At 31.5% G+C, this 15,818-nt stretch overlaps 1 protein-coding gene across 1 annotated transcript in view; it reads left to right on the forward strand.

Moving 5' to 3' along the window:
* Positions 1 to 253: 253 nt before the first annotated feature.
* MS3_00006963 (uncharacterized protein) overlaps positions 254 to 15,818 on the forward strand; it is a gene marked incomplete at its 5' end in the record, with an annotated part of 39,998 nt that continues 24,433 nt past the window's right edge. The window contains 4 exons of the mRNA XM_035734041.2: positions 254 to 257; positions 940 to 1,021; positions 3,200 to 3,939; positions 8,503 to 8,682. Coding sequence (XP_035590132.2) covers positions 254 to 257; positions 940 to 1,021; positions 3,200 to 3,939; positions 8,503 to 8,682 — 1,006 coding nt within the window. The remainder of the gene's footprint in view (positions 258 to 939; positions 1,022 to 3,199; positions 3,940 to 8,502; positions 8,683 to 15,818) is intronic.

A 15,818-nucleotide genomic window follows, 5' to 3' on the forward strand; every position in this document is an offset into this window, starting at 1 on the left:
TGTCTCCCTATTTCATTCTTGTCTTATTTATTTTTCTTATCTCTTTATTTTATTCTTCTATTCTTTTTTCTTTTTCTTTATTGAAACTCTTTTCATCCAATCATTTTTCAGATAATTTTTTTTTCAATATTTTATTTTTTGACCAATAAGATTATTTCAAATGTGATTAACTAGCGATCAGATTGAAAAGAATAATATTCATATTCATATTCTTATTACTAGTATTATTATTAATAGTATAATGTGTGCATGTATGGGTATGTGTGTGCGTGTGTAAGAGAGAGAGGTGGAGAGTGATGAAGGAGATGAGAGGGAGAGTTAATATATTACAAAGTATAACAATGAAATTTCTTAATTTCTTTTTTTCTTTTTAAAACGGTTTCTATTTTATTAAAAGTCAATCATTCACTGGAAATAAGATAAATGATCTGAATTCTCAAATATTATTTCTGTGATCTATAAACATAAGATTCAATATCTATAGAGTAATACAAATAAAAGGTATGTTAAACATTATTCGACTATAATTTACTTAGTCATAATAATATTATTATGCAATTATGAATGAATACTGGTAGTGTAGATAATTTTAGTGAAAATTGTTGATAATTTTTCATATGTGAGTAGATTAATTTATCACTAGCTAGCAAATGCTACATCCATCTGACGAGCCCCAAATAGGACGAAACATGCGTCAAATTGGATTTCACTACTAGCTACTATCCATCTTTGCTTATAATGCTTGTAAATTAAGGCAATATCAAGGAAATACATACAGTATGCATATATGCCAATAATAAGAGACTGATCAATTACAGTCGTAAACATCAGTGGGAAGTTTCAAGTGAACTAATACAATGAGTTGAATGGATCCGACATTTCATTTACATACTATGGTAGTTATTACTTCAGGTGATTTGATTTTGATTTAATTTCAAGTGTTTGCTAATGATTTACAAGAAATCTCCAATCTAAGTTTTGTATTATCTATTACTTGTTACTGTGACAGTTTCACAAAACTGTAAGAAATGATGATCCTATTAATGTGAGATTGAGGACTCTTATTATAATTACGACATTATGATTAAACTGTTCAGGCTGTGAATAATCTTTTATACGACTGAGATATTTACATTGATCAATCATAGGTTACTTCAATTACTTGTTTTTTGAGTAAAGTAAGTATCTAACCGTAAACTTTCATTACCATTATTTAACTGATGTTTCCTCAATTTAGTATAGTCAATTACATTGATCGATAATGTATACTAAGACTAATAGATCAGCTCTGAGCAATATTTAGAAAAAAGATGAAAGTTTTAAAGTATTATCAGTCAATTAACAGATAATTTGTAAAATTCAAGAGTATTCTGTTAAGCATGTAAACAGACTTGTATAATTATAAGCAAAGATAAACAGTAGCTAGCAGCGAAATCCAGGACGCGTGCTTGAAGCGAACGGCACTAAGTTCGAGTCCCAGAACATCATGTCTGAGATCTAGGTACATCCAGCTGACGAGTCCCAGATAAAACGAAACACACGTCAAACTGAATTCCACTACTAGCCACTATCCATCTTTGCTTATAACGCTTGTGACGCACGGTATGCACTTATTTCAACAACAGACTTACCAATTGCAATCATAAACATCAATGGGAACATTCAAGTAAAACAATACCAAATGAATTGAAACTTCTATAATCATTTTAAAATTCTTCTTATCAATTTTGTTGATTTAAATATTGAAGGGGTTTTTTCTCTCTTTTTGAATGAAACTTTATTCTAATTTTTAATGAATGCAAATATGTTTCTTACTCAATGATTTCATAGTAAACTTAACATCCCTTACAAAATTATTCGTAACAAGTTGATTGTATAGTGATTTGAAATGGTATTATGAGATAGTTAGTATAAGGATGATGATCTAACACTCTCCATTACTGTACAAAATGATCGTTAGATCAATAATAACGTAATTTTCTAATGAAGATAATGAATCGATCTAAATTAAATAAAACCATTCTAGATGAAGAAATACTAATTGTTTAACATAAGTCAATTTTTTATCTCAAAACCTCAATGATGAACGTGGAATAGGTACGATGTACATTTGGCTTATCAGTTGCAAGTATTTTTAGTACAGCTATCTCATAATATGATAAATGATAAAGGCTAAGGTTATCTGGAATGTTCAACCAGCGTATCTTATCTAGCGTTTTCAGTCATTTTTTCATTGATCTAATGAACAAGTACTGCATAATGGGGTGGAATTTTCATTGAAAATATTGTTTAAAACATCTGAAGTGATCGGCATTTATCTAATATAGACACTTTCAGTATAGCACACCTCAACATCTTAGCTGTAAAACACAAATATGGTGAAATTTTTGTGTTTAAAATGAAATCTCTAACGAAAATTACTCTTTAATATCCTATGCTTACCCATTAAATGAATAGAAAAATAGGCAAAAGTGCATGGTAAAACCCATTTGTTTAACATTGACAATATAGTGGATAATCTTAATCAAAAAAACTTTAAGCTGTGTACGATCTTCCATCGAAGTCATTCAAGGAAATTATTCAATTTTTTGTTTTCTTCATGATGAAAAATGTAATTTTCCAAATTATTGTTATGATTTAACTCACTAAAAAGAAAAAAAAGTCAGTTACTATAGACAGATTTGTGGGGTTTGTAGAATTCTCACGATTTCAACTATGAACTGATTTTAAATGAACTACTGTTAAAACGCAAAAAATACTGAATGACTCTTTCGCCATGATACAAGACTCCTCAGAAGTCTGTTAGTTAACCATTGTAGATTATGAAAAATGGCTGCGTAATATCGTGATCTGATTGAATTTAAACATGTACACCATTGGATTCGTTCTAGACGTAAAATATTTGCGTAAAAAACCCAAGGTCATAGGTCCGGTCCTATGTAGTTAGATTGTGGATGCACACTGTTGAGAAGTTTCATACTAGAACAAAATAGTTATCAAATGCTTCCTTATTTTCTAGCTAAGATCAGTTTAGGATCAAAAAATATATAAATAAATAAATAGGGATGAAATTATTATAGTTAAAGTTGGTAAACGTTTGAATTTAGTGAAACTCAAAGGTTCTAACCCCAAATTTTATGATAAAGCTACAGTAAATAAGTAAACAATTAATCATGGGTGTATTTTTGAAATTTTCCAGTTTTTCCTGTGAATCATACTGTCCAAATTCATATCAGAAAATGAAGAATATTGAAAAGTATTCTGAAAACTGTAGAGAACTACCTACAAGTTCATCTTATATAAACTTGATTGAATCATCTACCAATACAACCTTACCATCGTCATTACTTACTTCATCATCATCACCATTATCATCGTCATCATCTCAACAATTACCTAGTACATCACAATCAATATTCAATTTAGATTATACTTCAACAGCTTATAAAGAATGGTTACAAATTATGAAACATTTACATCATATTGATCATTTAAAACAAATTAATGATAATAAAAATAATATTCAAATGGACTTACAATCTTCATGTTCACCATTCACATCTTTCAATAAAACTATCAGTGATTTAACAAGAAGTAAAAACATTGAACTATTGAACAATAAATATGACCCATTGGATTCAAATAACTTAATATCACAATATTATTACTATTATTATTACAATTATTATTACGGTTTACAAAAATCGCATAAATTTCTTCAGTCACGACAACATCAACCTGATGATCATAATTATAACACTAATGATGAAGTATATAAGTCTGATGGAACTACTGAGACATTATGTGTAGATAAACAAGACAATTCATTGAAACATTTAACGCCACCATGTTGTTCAACTTCACCACCAATTTTAACAGAATCTATTGTTAAAAATTCACATTTATTTTCTTCAAAATATCCACCAATTTTATTTGAAGGTAAGTTGAAATATTCCCTTATTATTCAGTCGATTGATTATGTGAGATTCGTTATATGGAAAATTAAGCAATCAAACAAACATGACATTGGTTAATATGTACTGATCAGTAAAGGTTAATATGTTCAGTGATGACTAAGAAATAGGAATATCAGTTTCTGTAAGATTGTAGGTTTATCTAGTTGACGAGTGTCAACTAGCAAGAAAGTTCGGTTAGGTAGGGTTACCTACCAACCATCTCGGATCATATGACATCTGAATATCGTACATTGTGTCAAGATACTTAAATAATGGCCAAGTTGTTACTTGATTGACAAATGTTGGTCAGGACTAAAGGACTAGATAAACATGACACCCGTCAATAATCATATATCAATCAATGTACAATCTAGAGGCGCTGATGTTTTTCCGAGTTTCATACTCTTCAACATAATTCATCTATCTCTCAACTAAGTATGCTTTGAATGACCATTGCTTTATATCATCAATTAATTAAATTTAGAAATTCGAATTGTGGTACTAAGTCAGTCATTTCAAAGTTCTCGGGTTTGATTCTTGACATATTTGCAGGTAAAAACTCTTGGGAAATTGTTATAAACTTGATTATCACAACTGTCCATTATTTTTCCAGTTTTCTCGATAGCTAGTTAACCAACATTGACTTCTGACAAAAGTTATGTCATAAGGTATAATCTGGTGTTATATAAAGTATGGTCAACTAGATAAAGTTCGATGTAACTTTTATAAATGTTCCCCCCCCCAATTTATCAACTAAGAAACTGTATTTCATTACAACTGATGTTATCTTTTGCGAGATTGAGAATTTGCTAGAAAATTAGACTTCTAACGTCTATGGAGAATAAATATTAGTAAAAATGATAGTCTCATGGAATATATCAAATGTTTAGTGTGGTATAGAATTCTAGTGATAAGAAATCAGTAGAGGGATGAAGTCTGGGAATTAACAATGATTGATTTTGTTGTTTGTAACATGATCAATCTCACAGTACTCATAAATTCATTCTGTATAATAATTTATAAATAATTAGGAATGTATTCTATGTTGTGTTCATTATTAAATAAATCTGCATCGAAAGTTTCGCATTACAGACTGACTTTCGTCAAAGAACCGCTACAAACCAAGATGGTTTGGGTACAACAACACCCCACTAGGAATATAAGGCAGGTCTCACAACCCTACGGCAACTCCCTGACCCTTATACGATTGAGCTTGTAAATGAGAGTTGCTGGGAGGTCTCATACTCAGAGACAATAGTTGTCTAGTATTTCCTAGTTTTCAATGGTTATCTAAGGTTTGCTTGTGACCTAACCTATGGGAGATATATCAAGTGAGAAAATAATTATTATCTAGTTACGTTTCACTAAACAACACTGTATTGTCTCAGTTTGAAAAAAACTCAGCAGTATGTGTTAACGACCACCGCGAATTGGATAGAACCCAATACCTTCAAGTCATCTAGAACGCTTGATACAATCTTGTCAAAAAGTTGAAACTTAAAAGTCTAAGAATACATAAGATCATTCACTATCTTTGCAATCGACCACTAAAGTCAAACAATATAATTTTTCGCTTCAAAAACTTTTCATTTTTAAACGTAGTCCACATTGATGATGAATAAGGTGTTAGTTGAAGGTATTCGACAGGAAAGCATGAACCTAAGTTTCGTAATATTTAACACTCGTCAGAAAGATATCTCTTTAATCTTGAAGGAATCGATATTTCATGGCGGATTCAAGCTCGTATCGCCCAACTGTACAGTCTGACCTCCTGAGGGAATGAGGGGTATTTACAGTTGACTGATCACCGAATAGTGACCAATGTCAAGTACTATTTTGGTGCGGATCGAATTCTATCGACTCTGTCGCAATATAGTTACCAAACACTACTCAGTATTTAATTAATTATAAACACTGATAATATATTTATGATAAAAGCTATTTGTAAATGAATTTAATATAATTCAATGACTTCAAAGTATTCTATTAATTTGTATTCAGATTACGCCATTTTAATTTGATAGGAGTAATTGTATAGTTAGAACTTAAGAGATGGTTTTTTGTTTGCATATTAAACTGACTCAACTGTATGAAAACTGTATGTAATCACACAAATTACCCATACCAGAAAACATAGAATAATTCAGAAAGATAATTGTACATCCATCTAGCGATGATACATTGTAAAATGTCTAGGTATTTATAAAATAAATGTAAAGTATATACTTGAGAGTGCCCTAGTACGGCCGAGAGTAGAAATAGTCAGCTCTCCCTCTCGAAATGCCCTCACATGGTCACGTGCATACAACCACTTTCAGGGAAGTCCTACTCACTGCCTTCTCGTGGCATTACCGTTGTTTGAGAAATCAAGAGGACGAAAAACGTATGTCCAGCGCTTAAACCGGGTTGGTGAACACCGACAGTCCACTTAGGCGAGTTGGTAAACACTCATTCCAAACTGGTCGTGTACATGGGGTCCAGCATCCTGAGGAACAAATGGAGTATGAGCCAATCATTGGTCACCGGTTACTATGAGACCGCATCTCCTGACATTGTCTCACTACCTTGTGCATCAGACGCCAGATCGAAGGCTCCGAGTGTGGCCTCCCAAGAAGACCGCCTACCTCGGTTTGGGTACCCGGACAGTATCTCAGACCTCATACAAATCGTATGATTTATGCAGTGCATATCTATTTAGTGCCTCATTGTACGAATGTTTATGTGTTTGAACAAAAATAAATAAATGAACAGTTAGTAACGATGAAAATTTAGTGACATTCGATTCAATTTTTACAGCTGATCTAAAAAATCTCGAAACAATGATTCAAAAACTATTTATTAACTGATTTGACTGGAATTATTTCGGTGAAATATTGTTACTTACTTATACCTGTCACTCCCAATGGAGCAGAGGCCGCCGACCAGCATTCTCCAACCCACTCTGTCCTGGGCTTTCCTTTCCAATTCCGTCCAATTTGTGTTCATTTTTCTCATGTTTGTCTCCATTTCTCGGCATAATGTGTTCTTTGGTCTTCTTTTTTTCCTTTTACACCTTCTAAATCTTCTCTGTCAAGTGTGATTCGATTGTTGCATGCTGTGTTGTATGGAAGAGTCTTGCTTTTCCCTTTGTGTATGTTGAGATCTACTGATGCTGAGGCTGCCGCCACACTGGTCGTCTTCTCCTGCATTTGTTGTTGCGTATGCGATAGAAGAGCCAGATCATCTGCGAAGTCTAGGTCGTCCGTGAAATTCTCATTCACACTGATACTTAAATCTTATTTTGAAAAAAATTCTGTTCAAGAAAAAAACGGTTGAAATTTAGTAAGAAAGATTTCATGAGAACGATGGAAAATATCGAGGTTCTTACATTTGAATAATCTGTTGTAATGGCTAATATTGTCATTCAAACAATTATCTTGCATAAGGTATAGTAATGGAATCCAAGTATTTATTATTATTACTGGCTTTATTCAATATTATATTTTTGGTACAATATAGAATTCTCAGCACGAAGTATTTCAACAAGTTTCCTTTTCTTATTTCTTGATCGATCCTTGCAATAAATATTAAGTGGTCGCCAGTTAGATGTTAATAGTTTAGGACTCGACATCTGAATAATCTATATTCTTTTTTATGCATATAACCACGATGTCTCTGATTGGACTCTTTTGTAACTTGTACTGCGAAATATCGCAAAATTTTCACGAACGCACCCAAATAGATTATGAGACTAATAAGTATAATGATGTATTAAGACATACAAGAAAACAGATAACTTGTTGAAATGACCGGATGGCAGGAACAGGTAGTCCAGATATTCCAGCAGGCGGCCTTGTAGAACTCACTAGCTGAATGTACTTGCTACACAATAGAACTTGAATTTAGTACTTTTCGCATCAAATGTCAGCATATTATTAACTGAGCTACCTCACTGACATGATAAAAATAATGTTGACATTCAATCTTTTATATACAACTATATTAAGTCATAATTTTTTGTCCCCTTCATAATTTTTTTTCTTTAGGAGATATTCGTCATGGTTCATTCTCATCTGAAAACTAAGAAGCATAGGATAGCTGTCTCGTCCTTAATATAGGACTCCTTAGCAATACTCATACAACGGCCCTAATGGGGATCGAAACCAATATATGTAAACATCCATCTTCAAACATTTAGGACGGAATCCACTTTTTACTTATATAATAATTATTTCAATGGTTAAGATCATGAGTCAGTTGAAGCTAGACCACCATGGAAAACCTGGAAGCACTGGACAGCCGTTTCGTCCTATTGTGGGACTCCTCGGCAGTGCGCATCCATGACCTCGCCCCTTGCGAGATCCAAACCCAGGAGTTCCACAATAGGACGAAACGGCCATCCAGTGCTTCCAGGTTTTCCAGGGTGGTCTAGCCTCAACTGACTCATGATCTTAACCATTGAAAGTACTATAATATCCACAAAACCCATCTGATATTAATAATTATTTGTTAAGTTATTTTTCATTTATCATATATTTAAGCTTAATTTTTCTTTTGTTTCAAATAGGTCAAGGACGAGTAAATCAGTTAGGCGGTATGTTTATTAATGGTAGACCATTACCATATGAGACACGTTTGAAAATTGTTGAATTATCTAATAATGGTATACGTCCATGTGATATATCACGTCAATTAAAAGTATCACATGGCTGTGTCAGTAAGATTTTACAACGTTATAGTGAAACAGGTAAGTGAAAAACATGTTTTAAATAATAAAAAATATGTGGAGATTGTTTACATAATAGATTGATTTTAGCTAAGATGCTTGAAAGTTCTCTGTTTTTATCCCTAGTGTTGAGAAGACTTATAATAAGATAGAGACAACTGTTCAATACTTTCTTGTTTTATATGTTTGTATAGTTGTAGTCATTACAAAATGTTAAGCATTTTCTAAATGAACAACTTTCATAAGTCTATCATCCTAAAAAATATATTTGCTTATTCTATGTTATGATAATTTATCGAAATAATCACAGTAATGTAAGATAACGCAATTAGTTTTCAGTATCGTTTAGATTTACATTTTCACTTATCCCTTAAATAGTGAATAGGAGAGTAATGTTAGGTACGGATTTTGTCCTATTCGAAACTAGTCAGTTGAATGTACTTAATGCTTCCTAATGTTAATGTTCTCTGCTTCGGTTTGGGCTCTCAATCACTATTCCAGCTTTCACACAAATCATTCGATTTGTGTGGTGCACATATATTTGGTGCCTCCTTGTACCAATGTTTGTGTTTAAATCAATAAATGAAGTACCCAGTTAAATTCAGTAATGATCTGTTTTAAGTAACCAGATAATATTAATATAATAATGAAGTAACAATATGTCAAATTCGATAAAAGGATGGTTAACATTAAATCTAGATTGTACTTTTTTGGAGTTACATCTCATACTGTTGAATTGGACAATGAACAAAAAAAGATTAACACCAATCTATTCAAAAATCCGTAGACAAGTTGAACGGATCATTTTTTTTTATTGATTTCAAACAGTTAACATTTATGAAGTTAATGAAAAATCCTTAAAATAAATTTTTACGAAAGATAATAATCCATATAATTCATCATAGCAAAGAAGTCATTCTTAATAGATTTCACGATATCTTTACTGTAATATAAGGCCCCACTATATCATTTAAATGGTTTATTAGTATGTAAATATTCCAGTCGTATAGGAACTCAGTTATTGTTCACTGAGCCCGGTGATAACATGTTTGTTTATAACATGAAGTGATGTTTGTCCAAATCTTATAGGGGAGCATGAATTTACTCAAGATAGTCAATGTTTGACAAATGTCAAAATTCATTTCCTCATCAGTATATCACGAAATTCGTTTATTTCTTAAGAATTACATCTCTTAAATTACTGTATTCAGTAAAATTGTCATCGGAAAGAAGAAGAATAATACGCAAAGATGTACAAAATCACTCTGGAAAGAAAGTATCTAGAATTAAAATACAATACTCTGTGATGTATAAAATAACTGTTGTCATACTGTACACGATTTAAATCTTGTGGCATAAAACAAAAAAGATAATGATTATTTGATTCTTCATATTCAGTTTGACGTACTCATTTAAAATAATAAGATTGAAGTTCATTCCATTATGTGAATTAATGTCGACAAATACACCATTAAACAAATATTTTGTTCTTGTTTAGGATTCTATATAAACTTTTGGAGAAAAATAGTAAAATATCACGATTTTATGTTTAGTACGATATCATCATCATCATCATCATCCTGTTAATGAGATCAAACTTATTACCTTCAGGTCTCTTTTAAATACAATGTGATTTATATTTCCAAATATAATCACTTTGGGAATATATAACCTAACATTCATTCAGTCTCATTGTTCACATCTGTCTTATTCTCAATACGGTTGAATTCCGCCAATTATTTTAAGAAAACTAAGACTAATCTAGAATAAATCATAATAAGAATAGTAGTTAAGACGATTTAATAATAACTCTTTGTTCAGTGTGATTTCTTAGCTTTTAGCCTAATAATTCTATGATGATTTACTCTTCGCCTCTTATTATCTCTAAAATTTAAAGCTGAAATTAATATCTTGTAGAATATTCATTTAGTTCATCTGTACTTTATTATTTAAAAAGTTTCATTTAAATTCACTTGGTATTGTTTACTTGAATGTTCCCAATGTGGTTTACGACTGCAATTGATCAGTCTTTTGTTAGTATAAGTGTATACTGTGCCTACTGCCTCGATATTGCCTTTAATTCACAAGCATTATAAACAAAGATGGATAATGACTAGCAGTGGAATCCAGTTTGACGCGCGTTTCTTCCTAGAGTTTCAGAGTGAACATCATCTCTGATATGCAGGTAGATCCATCTGACGAGTCCTAAATAGGGCGAAACGCACGTCATACTGGATTCCACTACTAGCTACTATTCGTTTTTGCTTATAAGGTTTCATTCAGTTTACTAATAAATCTTATATTTGAACTTCTATAACTCATTAAGGTAGAGTTATAAATTAGTTTAGGTAAAGAAAACTTAAGGTTTCTTTTTCTATTATTCTTTTCACTATCTTCTAATCATACAATCAATTGGCTTTTATTAACATAATGAAATTAGAAATAATGAATTAACACAAGTCATGTTTTAAATAAATGCGTCCTTTTGTTTTTTTTAAACAAGATTCACTTGATTTCATTTGCACATCATCAATGAATGGAACATTTAAATTACATCATTTGAATATATGTATAACTTTATAACTCATACAGTCAGTTAGATTATTTCCATGGCTAATAACATGAAATTTACAATTGCGTAACATAGATTATGATTATGATTATTATTATTTGTCATAATTAAACGGATACATGAAACATAAAATTGTATTACTTTTTTCTTGATTGATGATAGTTCTTATTCAGATAAACTAAAGTTAATCAACCTGATTCTTAACTCAATCAACGATACAATCATCTGTACACATTTTTACAAGTCTATAAATGTGTACATTTATGTGCATAGACGTATGTGTGTGTGTGTGTGGCTACGTACTAATAAGCCAAAATGTGGTAATTACATCAAATACCTATAATTCGAAAATTAAATGAGTCCGATTTATCATTTACGATACAATTTCAGTTTAACAGATAGAATTAAATTAACACATACGACTTGATAAGCAAGCTATTGGTCACTCATTATTCAGTGATCAATTCATGCAAATAACTTGGTCCTACAAAAGATTAACCTTGGTCCTAATATCCAAACAGTAATGTCTCGAACTGGGAAACTAATATGATGAGGGTTAAAAGCTTACAAGAGTTACCAGTTTTCTTAAGATTGCAGGTTTTCTAGTATGCAAGAAATCTAAGTTTAATAAGGTCCCTGTCAATTGTCTCTAACTATTTAACATCCAAACATAATTCAAATGATGTCGCATCATCTAGACTATTGGTTAGACTACAATTTAATCGACAGAATTCGATGGGTACTAATAACTAGACAAGCAAGGCATTGGTGACTAGTCAATGATTAATCCATGCAGGTCAAATACTTTATTAATATCAGAAGGGATTTTGTGGATATGAGTTTTGTTCCCATAATATAGGAATGATAATTTTATCGAAATGTTTCCACTTTTGTTCTGGATCACATCATCGGTGTCTACTTAATGTAATTATGTTTAAAACTATATTTTTTAATACAATGGCGTGTAATGATCTCATTACACTAAAATGAAATAGAATACAATCACTTCGTCTTTCCAGGGTTGCTAAAAGAACGAGAGATAAGCTCTTAAGTGATTCATGGAATAATAAGGTCTGTGAAAACTAAAAAAATGACATAAATCCATAATGTTCATCAATTTGCTATGTTGATACGTAAAATCAAATATATACTGTCTTTTGTGTATCTCAGTATTCAATTTGCTTTCTGTATAATTCTTAATAAAGTTTATTTGTGGCAATAACTCATGAACATGATTCTAGTAAACTATTCAGATTGGATAGTATGATGTGAAAAATTCCTGAAAGGATAGCAGAGTTGAATAATCTTATTTCTAAAGACTTCTAGAAATATTTTGGATGAAAAGACATTGATGGATCAAGTGAATTGTTATAAATGAAGGTGTATTTTGTGGAGGATATTATTGTCATGAAACATATTTTGATGGAGTTTTGTTCTCTGTGCTTGATGTTTTGGTCTTGGAGCTTTCATCGTTCCATGACCAAAACATCAAGCACAGAGAACAAAACTCCATCAAAATCATCCACCTGAGCTACAAATCTCATGCAATATATTCTTCAATATAAGATTTTTATGACCGCATTTTATGTATTTACTAGAGAGACTATAAGAAAGGTAAAAAAAAATGGTTATTGAAATTTAGAGAGCACAACAAATATCTTCATTAATCATTGAAATCAAACTTCGAACCCTCAAATCACATGACAAGGATAATACATTTAAACAATTGGATCGGAAGCCAATCGATGTTAATTTCTTTCACTTTCGACTTGATTGTCTTCAGTTAGAATTTTGAAGAATATATTTCAAAGATGATTACTTGTGAATACTTGAGTAATTACAACAACAAAAACCACCGACGAAAATGAAATATCATTGTAAATGGTCACTTTTATTTCAATATAAACGAACTAATATCAGGAGTTTTTTTGGATATTATAGTAAATTTATTAGTTGAGATTATGAGTCAATTGGAGCTACACCACCATGGAAAACCTGGAAGCATTGGACGACCGTTTCGTCTTAGTATTGGAATTCTCAGAAGTGCGCGTCCACTAACCTACACGCATGACACAAACTCGGGATATTCGGTGTCTCGCGCGAATGCAAAACCTCTAGACTACTGAGCCTGCATCCAACAGTCTTGATGTCTAACTTCAACTAATCCACAGAATTGATCGACATATCCACTATTGTCTTCAGTGAGTTACTATCTCCCTAACCCTAACCCCAATAACACCGAAGTCATTTCTCACTAATAAATCAATAAAATTAAGTATTTAAAAGATTTGTTAGTATTGGAAGTAATAATGGTGCTCTCTTTGAGAGTTCTTTTGATATAACGAAAAGTACATGCGAAATTAAAATCAACTCTAAGATCATGTTGATATCTGACAATTGAAAGCAGTCAATAGAAGACATTATTTGACATAAGTTTCATAATAATTGTCACTTACAACTAATGTGTCTCGGTATTTACAAAGAAACTGGTACTTTTAGTGAGAAATAATATCATGAAGCTATTTTAAAGATTAATTTTAACAAGTAGAAAACTTGTAAATGATTAAGAATGCGTGCTATTTCACATTTTCAATCATTTATACCACACAAATAGGTATGCATCGGTGACCAGATACATCAATCGGCAGTAAGCCGATGATGATATTACAAAAAAACTTTCTATTTCACAAGATAGGGATCATTGTGTTTAAAGTTAGTGACTGAATAATAGTACTGATTAATTTTTATATTGGTTGTTTGAATCTTCCCATTGATGTTTAGGACTGCAATGGATCAGTCTCTTTTGGCATATGTGCATCCTGTACAGGTGGCCTCGATATTACCTTAAGTTATAAGCACTATAAGCAAAGAAGTCCCATAGTGAACATCAACTCTATGATGCAGGTATATCTGCCTGATGAATCCCAAATAGGACGAAACGTGCGTCCTGGATTCCACTGTCAGTCACCACGCATCTCTGCTTGTGAATAATAGTGTGTTCACTGGTAAAAAACTTAAGAATCTACGAGTCAATCCGATGTATTTATTGGTTACTCGATGCTCATAAATCCTAAACTATGGGGAAAAATTACTACAGTGACCAATGGGTTTCGGTTATCCACTGACTGACATCGGTTCCTGATAAGAACTACTTTCAAATTGTATAGAACCATCATTAATATTACTTTTATCGTCACAGTTAAAACACTTCAAATATCTTATTTTACATTTTCTATTTTTATCTTATATCCTAATAGGTCCTCAATATTATAGTTCATAAGTGAAGCACATCCTTTCTTTTAACCTTCTTCCCTTTTTAAATTTGACAAATTAACCTTGTCAATCCATAACAGCCCATTTCGTTTTTATTTCTCTTATGTTTAATGAGGTATGAAATAGTGAGACCATTTAATTGAGACAAACATTTCAGTCAAAATATATGAGCATATATATATATAAATGTCAGTTTCGTTTCAACCGTTTATTAAAATAAACATATATACCATCGAATTGATTAACCATTAACTGGATCCTCCCATTTTTCCCCCCAAAACTTATCACATTAAATTACTAGATCAGTAAATTTTTCAAATGTTCACCTGTTAATCAAAGTGTTTACTTAATTTTGATCTCTTACATGTATATACATGTACGTGTGTGTGTGTGTGTTTGCGTGTACGTCTGTATACATGACCTTGTCGTTGAAATGCCTAATATAGAAATAAACAAATTCTTTACATCACAATGTCATCATTAAATGGTAATAAATAATAACTGGAGCAATCAAAACTTTTCCCATACATACCTCTTTATTTATTCATAGATTCTTATTACAGTAAACGTTTACCATGTTGACATATTGCAAACAAAAATTGTGTTAACATTTGCTTATTTCAGTAGTTATCATAATTAGTTATGAAATTAATGTCAACTTAAATGATGTCAGTAAATGGATTCAGTTATGCTGAAGATGAGTTGACAAACAAATACGTTTTTCAATCTATTCAATGTAGATTATTTGGATTATTGTCATTCATATCATAAAGGAATAACTTTTGAAAACTAGAATGTTTTAGATGATTATTTCGTTTTAATATATATATATATATGACTCCAAGGTAGTGTTCATCAATGAGATGTGAATTCAAGAGTTTAAAGTCTAGATGCAAGAAATTAACTTTTCAGAAGGCTGAATTGATATCAAATAGTTTAATTTTGTAATTTCAATAATTTCATGAAATTGTCCAACCGTCTGTCCATGCGACTAGTGGATGACTGTCGTATAACTGAAATGATGTGATTACATAAAGTATGAACATGAGATTAAATATTATAATGTAAAGTGTATTTTTTATGGATGCGATTTAAATGTTAATTAAAAATAGATAGTGGCTAGCAGTGGAATCCAGTATGACGTGAGTTTCGCCCTATTTAGGACTCGTCAGATGGATCTACCTGCATATCAGAGATGATGTTCACTCTGAAACTCTAGGAAGAAACGCGCGTCAAACTGGATTCCACTGCTAGTCATTATCCATCTTTGCTTATAATGCTTGTGAATTAAAGGCAATATCGAGGCAGTAGG

Source organism: Schistosoma haematobium, chromosome 2 (genome assembly GCF_000699445.3).
Source record: "Schistosoma haematobium chromosome 2, whole genome shotgun sequence".
Lineage (NCBI taxonomy): Eukaryota > Metazoa > Platyhelminthes > Trematoda > Strigeidida > Schistosomatidae > Schistosoma > Schistosoma haematobium.